The sequence below is a fragment of the Equus quagga genome, chromosome 2, assembly GCF_021613505.1.
Source record: "Equus quagga isolate Etosha38 chromosome 2, UCLA_HA_Equagga_1.0, whole genome shotgun sequence".
In the NCBI taxonomy this organism is placed as follows: Eukaryota; Metazoa; Chordata; class Mammalia; order Perissodactyla; family Equidae; genus Equus; species Equus quagga.
The window spans coordinates 45,034,541-45,049,249 of NC_060268.1; the positions used below are offsets into that span (position 1 = coordinate 45,034,541).

Here is a 14,709-nt window from a genome sequence, read left to right on the forward strand (position 1 = left end):
CTCCTCTAGAAAAATAAGTGATATTTTAAACTGTAAATGACTTTCATGATCTTACCTGTTGGTTGTCAAGATTCATCAGTGTGAGGCTGCACGTCGAGATGGTCAGTTTTATCTTCATTCCCGAAAACTGAAGATTACTTTTGCCAAGAACTGTTGATAGGAACTTAACTGGAGGCTTTAAAAATAACAAAACATCACTCTAAGTTATGGATTTTATTACAGAATGAATGAATTTTTTTAAATGTTAGAAATGGATCAAAGCCCATATTCTTCCTCTCTATTTTCCTTTACATAAGGCAAATGAGATAGAATGCATTTTTTTTTTTATGAGGAACATTCACCATGAGCTAACATCCATTGCCAATCCTCGTCTTTTTTTGCTGGAGGAAGATTAGCCCTGAGCTAACATCTGTGCCAATCTTCTTTCATTTTATATGTGGGGTGCTGCCACAGCTTGGCTGATGAGTGGAGTAGGTCGTACCCACAAACCCCGAGGCACTGAAGCAGAGCACATGGAACTTTAACCATTCAGCCATGGGGCCAGCCTGCAAAATGCTTTTTTAAAAAATTAAAGCCTTTAAAAAAATTGGATTGCAGCAAATTCTTTAGTATGTAGTGAAATTTGAGCCCTCAGAACTTTTCTCCTACGTTGCCTTCTCCCCAAGTGTTTGTTGGGAGTAGGGGCTGCTTTATGTAAAAGGAATTCCTGTCTGAGTTTGGACTAGCTGAACTCTCAAGTCCTTTTGAACACTACAAGTCAGAAAAAAAAGAAAACGTTGCTGTCTAGATTTTTTGTGATGACTATGACAAATATAATATATCAAAATGTATTGACACAGTGAAAGCAGTGCTTAAGGGGGGAATTTATAGCTATAAATGTTTACATTAAAAAAGAAGAAAGATCTCAAATCAGCAACCTAACTTTAAACTTAAGGAACTCGAAAAAGAAGAACAAACTAAACCCAAAGCTAACAGAAGGAAGTAAATAATATTAGAGTGGAGATAAATAATATAGAGACTAGGAAAACAATAGAGAACATCAACAAAACCAATAGTTGGTTCTTCAAAAGGATAAACAAAATTGACAAACCTTTAGCTAGATGGACTAAGAAAAAGAGAGAGAAGACTCAACTTACTGAGATCAGAAATGAAAGTGGGAAAGCTACTATGAATTTGACAGAAATAAAAGGGATTATAAGAGAGTACCATGAACAATTGCATGCCAACAAATTGGATTACTAGATGAAATGGACAAATTCCTAGAAACATAAAATCTACTAAGACTAAATCATGAAGAAATAGAAAATCTGGATAGACTGATAACTAGTCAATAAAAAAAAACAGAAAATAACAAGTGTTGACAAGGATGCGGAGAAATTGAAACCCTTGTGCATTATTGTTAGGAATGTACAATGGGACAACTGCTATGGAAAACAGTATGGCAGTTCCACAAAAAGTTAAAAATAGAATTACCATTTGATCCAGCAATTCCACTTCTTGTTAGATACACAAAAGAATTGAAAGCAAGGTCTCTAAGTGATATCGTACACTCATGTTCATAGCAGCATTATTCACAACAGCTAAAATGTGGAAGCAACCCAAGTGTCCATCAATAGATGAATGGATAAACAAAATGTGGTATGTATGTGCAATGGGATATCATTCAGCCTTAAAAAGGAAGAAATTCTGACATATGCTACAGCATAGATGAACCTTGAGGACACTATACAAAGTGAAATAAGCCAATCACAAAGACACTGTATGATTCCACTTATATGAAGTACTTAGAATAGTCAAAATCATAAAGACAACATAGAGTGGTGGACCAAGTGTGATTCCTGTTGCCTATCTTCCCTGTTCCAATAAAGCAGAGTTTCACACACACACACAAAATAGAATGGTGGTTGTCAGGAGCTAGAGAGAAGGGGAAATGGGGAGTTATTGTTTAATGGATATAGAGTTTCAGTTTTACAAGATGAAAAGAGTTCTGGAAATTGATGGTGGTGATGATTGCATAACAATATGAATGTACTTAACATCACTGAACTGTACACTTAAAAATGGTTAAGAGGGTAAATTTTATGTTATGTGTATGTTACCACAATTTTAAAAATTGGGGAGAAAAAGAGTATAGAAAATGTAAAGTGCTTAGAAGAGTCCCTGGCATGTATTAAGTACTCAATAAATGCTAGCTAAAGGAAATTAACTCAAAAAGGATGTTTCTTACAGGTTACTTTTTGAAAAGAAGATAGCCTGGTCTGTTTTATTTTGTTTCAGGGTGTGGACTCCCTACTCCTGAAATGGGAAAGTCTTAAATGAATGAGCCTATGTATTCGGATCATCCAGTTGCCGCATTCTATTCGCAGAGGTTATGAGAAGCAAGAGGAGGCTAGAAGTCCTTCAGGGCCATGGGTTCTATCAAACAAGCTAGTAATAGGGAGTTCTAATAGGAATCAAAGGCCATTTATCAGAGTCTTCCATACCGTGTGGCTCAGCTGAGTCTTTCTGGGTGACACTGGGTTCAGCCCATCAGGGAAATGATGAAGAATGATGAAAAAGGAGGCAAGGTGGTATGGAAAGAGAGCTCTAAGCTGGAAATCCAAAGACCTGGCTTCTACAGCTGGCTCTGACCTTCATCGTCCTAGTGACGTAAGACAAATCCCACCTCTTCTTGAGCCGCAGTTTAGTAGCCGGCAAAATGAGAGGGTTGAACAAGAAGATCTCTAAAAATTCCTTCCCTCTTAAACGGTTTACAATTCCGTGATTTATATAGTTATCTTAAGCTTTTGCATCTCCCATTTGGACTTTTCAAAGCAAACAAACGTCCCAGGGTTAAAAACTTAATCGCAGTAACACTAATTACCGTTACGATTGAAAGCCTAATATATGCCAGACACTGTGTTAGGCACTTTGTAGACATCATTTCTTTTAGTTCTTCCTATGAAATAAGTGCTATTTTCTCCCACTTTACAGATGAGGAAACCAAGGACTCAAGAGGTCAAGTGACTTCTCCAAGATCACACAGTTAGTAGGTGGCAGAGGCAGAATTTAAATCCAAGTCGAGCATCAGAACTTGGGCTTCCTTCCAGCATCAAAAGCTCCTTCTACCCATGGGTTATTACCTCACCTCTGCCAGCAGCCATGTTTCCATCGAAAATAAGCCAAGGAGTCTAAAAAGGCTAACGTGTTAAAATGCAGAAGACTTACGTTACACAACTGAAATTGGAAGGCACCAAACTGGTCATCTGGTTCAACAATTGAACTTTATAAGAACAAGAATGGAGTCTCAGAGAAATGCTCAAAGGTAAGCAAAGACCCAGATCTGGAATCTAGATTTTGTGACTTGAAGGCCAGGTGCTTTCTCCACTCTGTCACTCTAGGCATCACCGTTTCAGGCAGAGTCAGGCAAGTCAGAGAAATTCGAGGGACGAGAACAACTTTGAGTGCAGCTCTGATATCATGCCGACTAATAAAAGCCAGTCTGGACCTTAGATCCTTTGGCGGAATGAACTAACAACTCTTTTGACATTCTCTCTCCCATGGTTAGGGAAACATAAACAAGAAAACCACACAAATATTTACCTTTCGCTTTTTAATGGCTCCGTTTGCCCCAGGGACAGCTTCACACAGGCGACTGATTGCTTCCCTACAGAACAGAAACCATATAAAGATTTAGCATGCTACCCAGCACACAGTACTTGTTCAATAAATGTTAGCAAGTGTTATGACTGAAATGTGCACGCATCATGGTGAGTCTGACATCACTGACCTCCCCCCATCGCCACAGGAGAAAACACGGCGCTTAGTCATCTTGCAGCTCAAACCCAGGAAAACCCAGTCACACCCTAATAATGAAAAATTACTTTACAATAAGGAGTCCTACTATTCACTTTCTTCATGTCTTTTTTAACTTAGATTTTCAGTTTTAGTTTTTTTGGTTTTTTGATTTTAACCAAAAAGGTGGGCAGAACTTAATATTGTCTGGGAATATTTCACAGTTTTACGTTTAGCAAAATCTTCTCCATGGTGTTATGAATAAAAAGCTTCATATATCTCAGCATCAAAGACAATTAAATACAAAAGAACCCGACAGGAGAGGAAGTCTAAACGGATCAGGAGAGAGTTGAACTTCAAGGTGGCCTCAAATGGAACCTTATTGACTGAGTTACTGCTACAAGCCATTGAGCTCTCATGTAATTTCACAGAAGAAAAGAAAATCAATAACAAATTTCCTCCTTTGCTTATTTTTCTGCCCTTACTATATATTGCACTTCCTGAAGGAAAGGCACCACTGAAAGAAGTAGCTGAGCCTTAATGGAAGTGGTGAAGGAGCTGGCGCCCTCCCCTCCAGCAAGGCGGTTATAACTAAGAGCCTCGTCTCTGGGACTCAGCATTCATAACCGCCCAAGCTTTCAGTCCACGCAATCTGAACCTTCGCCTTGTGGCTTTCAATACATATATTAAACTTTTCACAAAGCAAATGGAAATCTCTAAGCTCTTTCCTGGGTCCCCTGAGATCATTGTTTCAATTAGTAAACTGTATTAACACACACACACAATGTTGGATTACAGTTTTTATATATATTATATTTCATGAAAATATTTTCTAGGAGATGTTTTTGATTCTCAAAGGAAGGGAGGAGCAGTCAGAGACAGGAATGCATATCCATTAAAGAAAGAAAATATATATAGATATAGATATGGTAGTACAGAGGAATGGTCTTAATGTTCTTTGAGTAGACACATTAGAAAGATAAGTAGAAGAATTCACAAAGATTCTAGGTATCATTTTGGATTTATAACATGTTTTAATTCAGATTCCTTTTTTTCTGGATAAACGAAACTCTTCTTCAAGGTATTATCTTATCTGATTTTTGCATAATTACCCGCAACCAAATGATAGAATGGCTTTTTGGTTTAGCTTGTTTTCTCAGGATTTTATATTGATGGTTTCTTTAGGATTCCAACTTTGTCTCTGGAGTCAAATAGAAGGACAACATAGAGGGTCAGGCTCTTTTGTTTGATTGGTTGATTAATGTTTTGAGTCATCTTAATGATGATTCAATAATTGAGGAGATGCATACAATTGATCCAAATTGGCCTCTGGTCCAGCCAGGATCACTAGTGCAGGCACCCGACCGTGTTATTGGTTTTTAACAAAGAGGTATTGTAAGAAACGTATTATCAGATCCTTTACTCCATCAGAGCGAACTGGGGTGCTTTGGTCTAGAAAGCTCCCTGTAAATGGTTTGAAACAAAAATAGAAACAAAGCTGGGCATTGATGCTGCCAAGGATAATAACAGTTATTATTGGAAGTTGTTACTTTTATATAGCACCTTGTAGTTTTACAAAGTGCTTTCCCAGGCATTGTTTTCTTGATTCTCATAACAACTGTCAATACCTTCTAACAAAAAGTAAAGTTGTGAATTTAAATTAAAGGGAATGCTTTACAGCACAAGCACCTCTCAAGAAGGATGACCCTTCCTGGCAGAGTGGAGTTGGGAAAGTCCAGACAGAGGGAAGAGCGTGCTTACAGTTACCAAGACATCAATTATCATGATGTGAGGGGAACTACAAGTACTTTGATATTGCTGGAGCATAAAGTGTTCTAGAGCAAGAGTGAATAAGAGCTAAGAGATGGGATTAGAGTCTGAAAACTTTTTCTGTAAAGGGCCAGATAGTAAATATTTTAGACTTTGCTCTTGCAACTACTCAACTCTGCCATTTAGCTCCAAAGCGGACGCAGACAAGATGTAAACAAATGAGCAAGGCAGTGTCCCAACAAAACTTTATTTCTAAAAACTGGCAGCTGGCCACATTTGGCCCAAGGGCTGTAGTTTGCCAACCCCTGGGTTAGATAATTCACACAAAAGGAAATAGAAATACATCAGTTTTTAAAAACAGGAAAATGTTCACTTGCATTATAATTTTAAAATTGAAAATTAAAACAACCATAAGATGCTCACTTCACTCTCATTAAATTAGCAAAAAAGAATATTACAAAATCCAGCATTGGGAAAGATGAGAATGATTCCAGTTCAGGCGTATGTTATCCACTGCTTGGGGCCTTAATTAGCATTAATACAGTCTTTCTAGAGAGTAATTTGGTAAAAGATGACAAATGTCATAAAATTTATTAGAGTTTTTTTAAAAATTAATTTCCCTTCTCTCTTTTTGAGGAAGATTAGCCCTGAGCTAACATCCACTGCCAATCCTCCTCTTTTTTTGCTGAGGAAGATTGGCCCTGAGCTAACATCTGTGCCCATCTTCCTCCATTTTATATGTGGGACACCTGCCACAGCATGGCTTGATAAGTGTTGTGTATGTCCATGCCTGGGATCCAAACTGGTGAACCTCGGGCCACCAAAGCAGAGTGCATGAACTTAACCATTATGCCACCGGGCCAGCCCCTTATCAGAGCTTTTGACAAGGGAGGGAGAATTTGTGTTGAAATAGCACTGAGTATGTATATAAAAGAAATATTTATTTTAGAGTAAAAACCAACTCAGACCTTGTGACACGGATATAAAACATATCAATATAAACATCATCACTTAGAATGTTAAATATGAGAAATATAGAAATATGGGGGGAATCTACATAAATTAGTGGGAAAAAGTAGAACTTGGAATGGTATATACACATTGGGGCAGCTACATAAAATTAATTCTGTATAAATAGTGATATAGAAAGAGCTTATAAACAATGACTTGATTGAGGTGGGGTTTTTTTTGGTGTGGTTTGTTATTTCCTGTTTTTGATTCTGTTGATGTTTATATATAAACAATATCACATTTTACTTTCATTGTGCAGTTGATTGAGTGAACGATCTTCTAAAATGTTCAAAAGAACGAAAAGTCAGTTCCTCAGCAGGGGTTTTGCTCATGTGCTGTAGAGATGTGAGGGCACGTCAAGAATGTCCCAAAGGAGAGGTGACACAACCCTTCTCGCTCTTGCCAACCCCCACAGAGAGCTGGGACAATGTTCATGTTACAGATAATAACAGATCTTTCTTTCTCTCTCTGCTCCCATCCCAGCTTAGCCTTTAACTCCTCCATCTTTATAGCCTCTAAAGTCAGATTTATTTTTTTCAGTTTATTTGGTAGACTTGCCTTTTTCCATTCCCAACAGTTTCATAAAGGAAAAAAATCCTGACCAAGTTTAGCAATACTTTCACATTAGGAATCCCTACCTTCAGAATGATACATGATGCTGGAGCAGGGAGTCCAAGTTGTAATGAAGGAGCAACTCCTATTTACACCACCAGGTCCAGCACTAAGCACCTACATACATCATCCCAGTTAGTCTTAGCAATGTCATTTCAAGGTAGGTATTTTACTCTCATTTTACAAATGAGAAAACTAATAAAATTCAAAGAATTTAAATGACTGCCTCCAAATAGCAGCTGATAGTGGGAGAGACAGAATGCAAATCCAGGTTTGACTTCAAAACCCACACTCACGGGACCAGCCCTGTGGCACAGCAGTTAAGTGTGCACGTTCTACTTCAGTGGCCCGAGGTTCACAGGTTCGGATCCCGGGTGCGGACATGGCACTGCTTCGCAGGCCATGCTGTGGTAGGCATCCCACATATAAAGTAGAGGAAGATGGGCACAGATGTTAGCTCAGGGCCAGTCTTCCTCAGCAAAAAGAGGAGGGTTGGCAGGAGATGTTAGCTCAGGGCCAGTCTTCCTCAGCAAAAAGAGGAGGGTTGGCAGGAGATGTTAGCTCAGGGCTAATCTTCCTCAAAAAAAAAAAAACCCCACATTCCCCCAGGGAGGGACCACATTGCCGGGTGCATGAAAAGGAGGGAGTCCCAGGCCCTGGGGACTAAGGGAAGAAATGTATTGGTCCTTCTGAAACAGAACTCCATCTCAAATTTGTGTGCCTGATGTGCAGTAAGTCAAACACTGAGACATCAGTGCCTGGAGATGGAGAAAGGTTTATTCAAATTGGCCAAAACGAGAAGGTGGGAGCACGGGTTCACTCAAATCCACCTTAACAAGAGAAGAAAGAGGAGGTTTTATAGAGCTTAGGGGTGTGGCAGGAGGAGTTTCTGAGAAACAAAGGGCTAATCCATGTTTCTTTCACTCCCAATCCGACTTCTGGGCATCAATGGCAGCTGGGAGCTGGTTATCTGATTCTTGAAGGCATTCTCTTTCTTCTATAAAACAAGTTCATAAACCCCTGAGACCCTTGAGTTACCCCTCAGATTAAACAGGAAAACAGCAAATTGACAAGATTAATTTCTTTTCATAACAAGGTCGAAAGGTAATCTTGAATATTTAATATTGAATATTTACAGCAACCCTCAGGTACCCAGCTTCACTTCCCTTGCTCACTCCCCAAACACAGTGAGGGGCTCCTTTTCAGCCAATCTTTATGCCAATGTGGCTGGGGTAAACTGCCAAAGGAATAGGGCAAAGTGGCAGGGGTCAATTCTGGGAAAGGCTCACTCAGATGCCGCTAGCCCTTTCCCACCCTTTTCTTTCTATACATTGGCTGTTATCTCCTTATGGAAGAGAAGGGCATCCCGAGCCCAGCTGTACGCCTGCATGGGCAAGCAAACATGTGAGGGCATGGGCACACTCTCTCAGAACTTTAAAGTCAGCTGAGGCAGCAGAAGCCTCACAGATTTTGAAAATCTCTTGATACACAACTCTGCTCAAAAGAAAAAAGAGGAAACTTGCACTTTTGAACTTGCTTTTAAAAAGTAGTTGTACTGTACACACGTGTTCATAACAGCGTTATTCAGCTAAAATATGGAAGCAACCCAAGTGTCTATTGACAGATGGATGAGCAAAATGTGGTATATACATGCAATGGAATATTATTCAGCCTTAAAAAGGAAGGAAATTCTGACATATGCTACAATATGGATGAACCTTGAGGACGTTATGTGAAATGACATAAGCCAATCACAAAAAGACAAATACTGCATGATTCCACTTATATGAGGTACTTAGAATAGTCAAAATCATAGAGACAGAAAGCAGGATGGTGGTTGCCAGGAGCTGGTGAGGGGAAAGAATGGGGAGTTATCGATTAGTGGGTATAGAGTTTCAGTTTTACAAGATGAAAAGAGTTATGGGGATGGATGGCACTGATGGCTACACAACAAAGTGAATGTATTGAATACCACTGAACTGTACACTTAAAAATAGTTAAGATAGGGGCCGGCCCAGTGGTATAGTGGTTAAGTTTGTGTGCTCTGCTTCTGCTGCCCTGGGTTCACAGGTTCAGATCCCAGGCATGGACCTATACACTGCTCATCAAGCCATGCTGTGGCAGCATACCACATACAAAATAGAGGAAGATTGGCACAGATGTTAGCTCAGCGACAATCTTTCTCAAGTAAACGGAGGAAGACGGGTAATAGATGTTAGCTCAGGGCCAATCTTCTTCACCAAAAAAAAAAAAAAAATTAAAATAATAGTTAAGATGGCAAATTTTATGTTATGTGTACTTTACATGATAAAAAAAGAAATGATATGATAAAAAAGAAAAAATACTGAAAAAATAGTTATTAATTTCTTTGGATTTGAGACTCTAAAGAGAGTCACAGCCTCTCTCTCCAATAAAAGGCTTGTTTGTACAAACTTTTCTACTGAACTTTAGAAAGCCTACCCGCTCCCTCACCAGCACCCCCAAAAACCATCCATCTGCCTCTTGGGAATCCACAGATCCCGAGTTCAGAACCACAGCTTTAAAACAACCTCTCAAATTCTTTCTTTGCTGTTATCAGTGTTAACAAATCTGAAAGCCCAGCCAGTGAAGACAGATATAGGCCTGCATTTTGTTGCCTTTCTTCTTTTCTTCCCCTCACACTGGCACGAAGAGATTAACTGTAATATTTTTAAGAACAAATAGTACTTTCAATGCTTTTCTGGAGTTTCAGCCACACCCTCCGACCTAAAGCGTTGACTTTGCAAACGCTGAGGGAAAAGAAAACAGGAGAACCTGAATCAGGGATTTCTCACAGGACTGGGGTGCCCCCCCCATGCCAGCTGCCTGGGCAGCCTGCACATCTGCATGGTCCTTTTGGAGCTGACTGGCCATGGACATTCTCCAGCTAGCAAACATTCAGCAAACATCCTCTCATAGAGGAGCAGAATTTTCGGAGTTTAAATGGCTAAAGATTTCCATCCTGGGAGCCTGTGCTAGAAAGAAAGAAAGAGGGAGAAAGGCCCCACAGCACCAACAGTGGCCACTTTGTTTATTGTTTTGCCACATGAGAGGGAAGGGGAGAAGTGGGCTGATGTAAGAGAATGAGAATGCAGTTGAAGATTCGCTTTCAAGCATGGAAAACCCTGCCTACGCCATAAGACCAAAACAAGATATTCTGTCTGTGTTCACAGAGTCCAAACTAACCATCCACACAAAGCCACTTTTCTTCATCAACCCCTCGCCGCTACAGTACTTAAGTTATAATTTTTCTGTGTCTTTAACCCTTAAACAGTTAAGCTCCTCTGGAAGCAATGTTGCCTAACCCTCTCTTTTTTTTTAAGTTTGGAAGGCAATATCACAATCCAAGACAAAGTGGAGCATTTAATGGGGGGAGGGGCTTTCCCACAGATTGTTTCTAGTGAATGTCAAAAAGCAGTTCTTCAGTAAAGAGGAAAGCCAGAAAATGTGGAACATGAAAACAGGTAAATGGCCCCGCAGAACGCTTAAAGGCAATCCTCCCCACCTCCCACCACACGTGTGCGAGCGTACACACACATGCACCCACATGTGCACACACACACACAGTGAAAGAGTGGTTTCAGTTTTGTCCAGGCAGAAAGAAATGAGCATGCATTTTAATCACAGCAAGAGTCTTTCCCAAATAAAACTCAAAAATACTCAGGCAAAACAAAGTCACTTGTATTTCCCGGGGGACATTTCCCTTACTTGTCATGTCTACCAAGAATCCTTAAAGAAATCAGTTAACAACATCAAAGGGACAGGTTGTCACCTGGATGTCTCAAACTGCCTCCATATTGATGAATGGAGGGACTTATAACTCAGGCTCCACATCTGTGTGGTATTATGTTGTTCCCATAGTTCTGGGGAAACTAGTACCTTCTTTTTTGAAATCTTTGCTTTCAGAACATTAAGGCTCAGTGATCTATGCGTTCAATTTTGTTCAGCTTTGTGAAATTAAAGACATCCAAGAACCTGTGCAATCCCTCAGACAGGACCCTTTAGAACATGAGCCTGCCTCCGTGGCGATAAGCACACAATGAATGCAGTCAATGCCCGCAGACCAGTGGAAAATGGAAAACTTCAAACTCCCTTTGTGCAGTTATCAAGGGGCATCGCCCAGGCACTCTAGGAGGGTTGACTCAGCCCATAAAATATACCCTTTCGTTTTAGAAACAGGCACTTCAGGTCCCAGGACGATCAAATGAACCCTTCTGTACTGCCCACAGCATCTACTCTCCCATTGACTCATCGCACCACTCCGTTCAACCTGACAAATTTAAAATCTGATTCTAAAGTACATTTGCAACTCTGCCCAGCTCAGCAACCACAGGATACAGGTCGTTCCGTCTACTCCATGATTCTGCCTTCTGGCTCTGATGCTGATGTTGACCCATCAATTGCACTTCAATGAAGTGAAAGACCATCCTGTCCCCAGCATGGCACATCCCCTACCAGTGTCCTCTAGTGAATGGAAATGAAGCACTGATTTTCTCCTACCTCCACAATGATTTCCTGTAATAGAATCATATATTTCAAAATGCAAACACCTACACCCACAAACTGATGGCTTATACACCTTCAAATTGTTAAAGCTTTATGAAAATGGCAATAGAGAAATGGGGTTGATTTCATACGACATACACTGGAATTTGTAAGTCCAAAAGACCTTTCTGCTTTACTTTGGGATAAACAACTCTGTTTTAGACAAAGCATTCAAAATATTGGGGCTGGCCCAGTAGCATAGTGGTTAAGTTTGCACGCTCCGGGCAGCCCCGGGATTGCAGGTTGGATCCCGGGCATGGACCTACACATGGCTCATCAAGCCATGCTGTGGCAGCATCCCACATACAAAAGAGAGGAAGAATGGCAATGGATGTTAGCTCAGGGCCAATCTTCCTCCAAGCAAAAAGAGGAAGCATGGCAATGGATGTTAGCTCAGGGCCAATCTTCCTCACCAAAAACAAACAAACAAACAAAATATTGTGAAGGCATGTGTTTTGGAGTTAAAGAGTGTATTGATCATACAGTGTGGTCATTTAAGATTCAAAGCTATTTTGTTAAAAAATCAAAACAGATCCAACTTAATCGCCTGCTTTCTTTACCACGTTTCACTCCAAAGGATGTTTATCTACTTCCAAAAATTAGACCTATCTTCAAAAAAGGAATATTTGGGGGCTGGCCCAGTGACGCAGCGGTTAGGTTCTGCACATTCTGCTTCGGCAGCCTGGGGTTGGTGGATTCAGATCCTGGATGCGAACATGGCACTGTTTGACAAGCCATACTGTGGCAGGCGTCCCACATATAAAGTAAAGGAAGGTGGGCACAGACGTTAGCTCAGGGCTAATCTTCCTCAAAAAAAAAAAAAGGAAGATTTGGCACTATTTAAGCTATTAAAGACAGTTTGTCATGGAAGTATCTATAATATTGAGGAAGATAGCAACTGGTAGAATGAGTGTATGTCTTCCATCACTATTTTTTTAAAAATAACTCTGGTTTTTTTAAGGGCCCTGTGACATATATATTATAGATTTTATCTGGTCAGTCCATCTTTTTCATTATTATTAATGTGTGTGTGCACCTCTGGAAGGAATCAATAACTGGCCTGGGCCATTGAGTCCACTGTGGCCAAAATGGTGGGAAAACTGTAGCCTGCACATCTGCTAAGAAATCACCAGTATAACCATTTAGATAGTGGTGATCAAACTTTAAAACTTTTAAGAATCAACTGGAATGCGAGTTAAAATGCAGATTCTCGGGACTGTTCCTAGAGAATTTGATTCTATAGGTCTGGGGTGGGGCCCAGGAATCTGCAGTTTAACAAGCCTCCCAGGTAATTCTGAAGCAGGTCAGTTCACAGACCACACAGCTGTTGAAAACTTCTACTTGAACTCCCAACAGGATGCCTGGCTCTGTGCTCTCCAGTTTTGACCAGATGGTTGCATTAGAGGATGCAAAGGAATTAGGTCACCTGCTCCTAATGGCTAGGGTAGGGAAGGCTACACTGCCTGTATCTTTGAGAATGTTCCGTTTGGGGAACAACTTAGTCCCTCAATATGCTGGGATAGATATTTGACATAGTCCTCTCCTTTCCCCTCTGTGCTCTCCATCCTTGCCTTCTCCTCGTGGAAAGGGCTTTCACCAGAGGACATCTGAAGGTCCTGAACATCTTTGCTCACATCACCCTCTGCACACACGGGTGGTGATGAGTGACCCGCATTCTCTCTCCCATCTGGCAGCCTGGATGCCGAGAGGCCTCATCCACCTGCCCCACAGAATGCATTCAGGCTCTCGGCAGTGGTTCTCAACCCCGACTGCACACTGGGGAACACAAGGGAGCTTTAACAAATCCGGAAGCTGCAGTCTCATCTCCGGAGCTTCTGGTTTAATTGGTACAGGGTGGGACTTGGGGATTGGGAGTTTTAAAAGCTCCCTCAAGTGTTTCCACCAGAGCTAAGGTGGAGAATCACTCAATGGCAGCAGTCGGCTCGCCTGCTTTGTAAAGGACCAGATAGTAGAACTGTTAGGCTTTGCGGGCCAAGCAGTCTCTGTTGCAACTATGCAATTCCGCAGCTGTAGCTTGAAAAGAGGCCACAGACAATACATAAGTGAGTGGGCGTGCTTGTGTGCCAGTAACACGTAGGGACTCCAAAATTTGCATTCCTTATAATTTCCACATGTCATCGAATACATTCTTCTTTTTTTCCTCCAACTATTTAAAAACGTCAAAAACCACTCTTGGTTTGAAAGGTGACAAGATTACAATCAGGTAGCAGGCTGGATCTGGCCCACAGGCCGTGGTGCGAGGATCCTTCTTCTGGAGCAAACCAGGAATGAATGGAACAAACTTTGGGGTCATGGTCAGCTATTAGCTTGTGCGTGGCAAAAAAATCCATTAGAACACACCCTTTTAATCTTTACAAAGATTATTTATACGTATTTTGGACTTGGTCTTGTTCAGTTTCTTGGGACAGGAAGCTGGGTTTTATAAGAGATGAGTCTTCTACTAACAATATAAGGATGATGGAACTCCTTTTACGAACTGTAAATTATCATCTTCCATTCTTTGTCCCTCCTACCAGTGCTCAGTGAAAGGAGAGAGAGGAACTGAAATTCTTTTTTTTTTAAATATCAACTAAGCTTTATTAAGTGATAAGTGCGTGGTACAGCACAAGGTGCTTGGGAGAATACGGAAATAAAAGTGCAAAATTACAGTAAACGTTAAAAGGGAAAAAAGTTGAGGGCTTTATCTATAGCTTGTCTATGATAATAGAGATTGAAGAAAGGCTGGTTAAGTGGGCTCTGCGCTCAGCCAGCCAGAGTTCAACATCTAGCTGTCTCTTACAAACTCCGTGACCTTGAGCAAGGTTTAAAGGTCTCTCTGTCTCAGTTCCTTAAATATATAAAGTGGGAATAATAACAGTGCTTTGAACAATACCTCAGTAAATGCTAGCCATTATTATTGCTTTATCCTTATACTGTCTGTCTGCTTTCAGAACTGGGTCTAACCTGCTTTGAACAATG

The 14,709-nt window shown here is 40.7% G+C and overlaps 1 protein-coding gene across 1 annotated transcript in view; it reads right to left on the reverse strand.

Moving 5' to 3' along the window:
* Positions 1-14,709, reverse strand: part of SHC4 (SHC adaptor protein 4) — a 124,526-nt gene that overhangs the window by 58,202 nt on the left and 51,615 nt on the right. Inside the window, exons 3-4 of the mRNA XM_046654652.1 lie at positions 3,583-3,646; positions 56-175 (exon numbers count right to left, since the gene is read on the reverse strand). Of these exons, the coding sequence (XP_046510608.1) occupies positions 56-175; positions 3,583-3,646 (184 nt within the window). The remainder of the gene's footprint in view (positions 1-55; positions 176-3,582; positions 3,647-14,709) is intronic.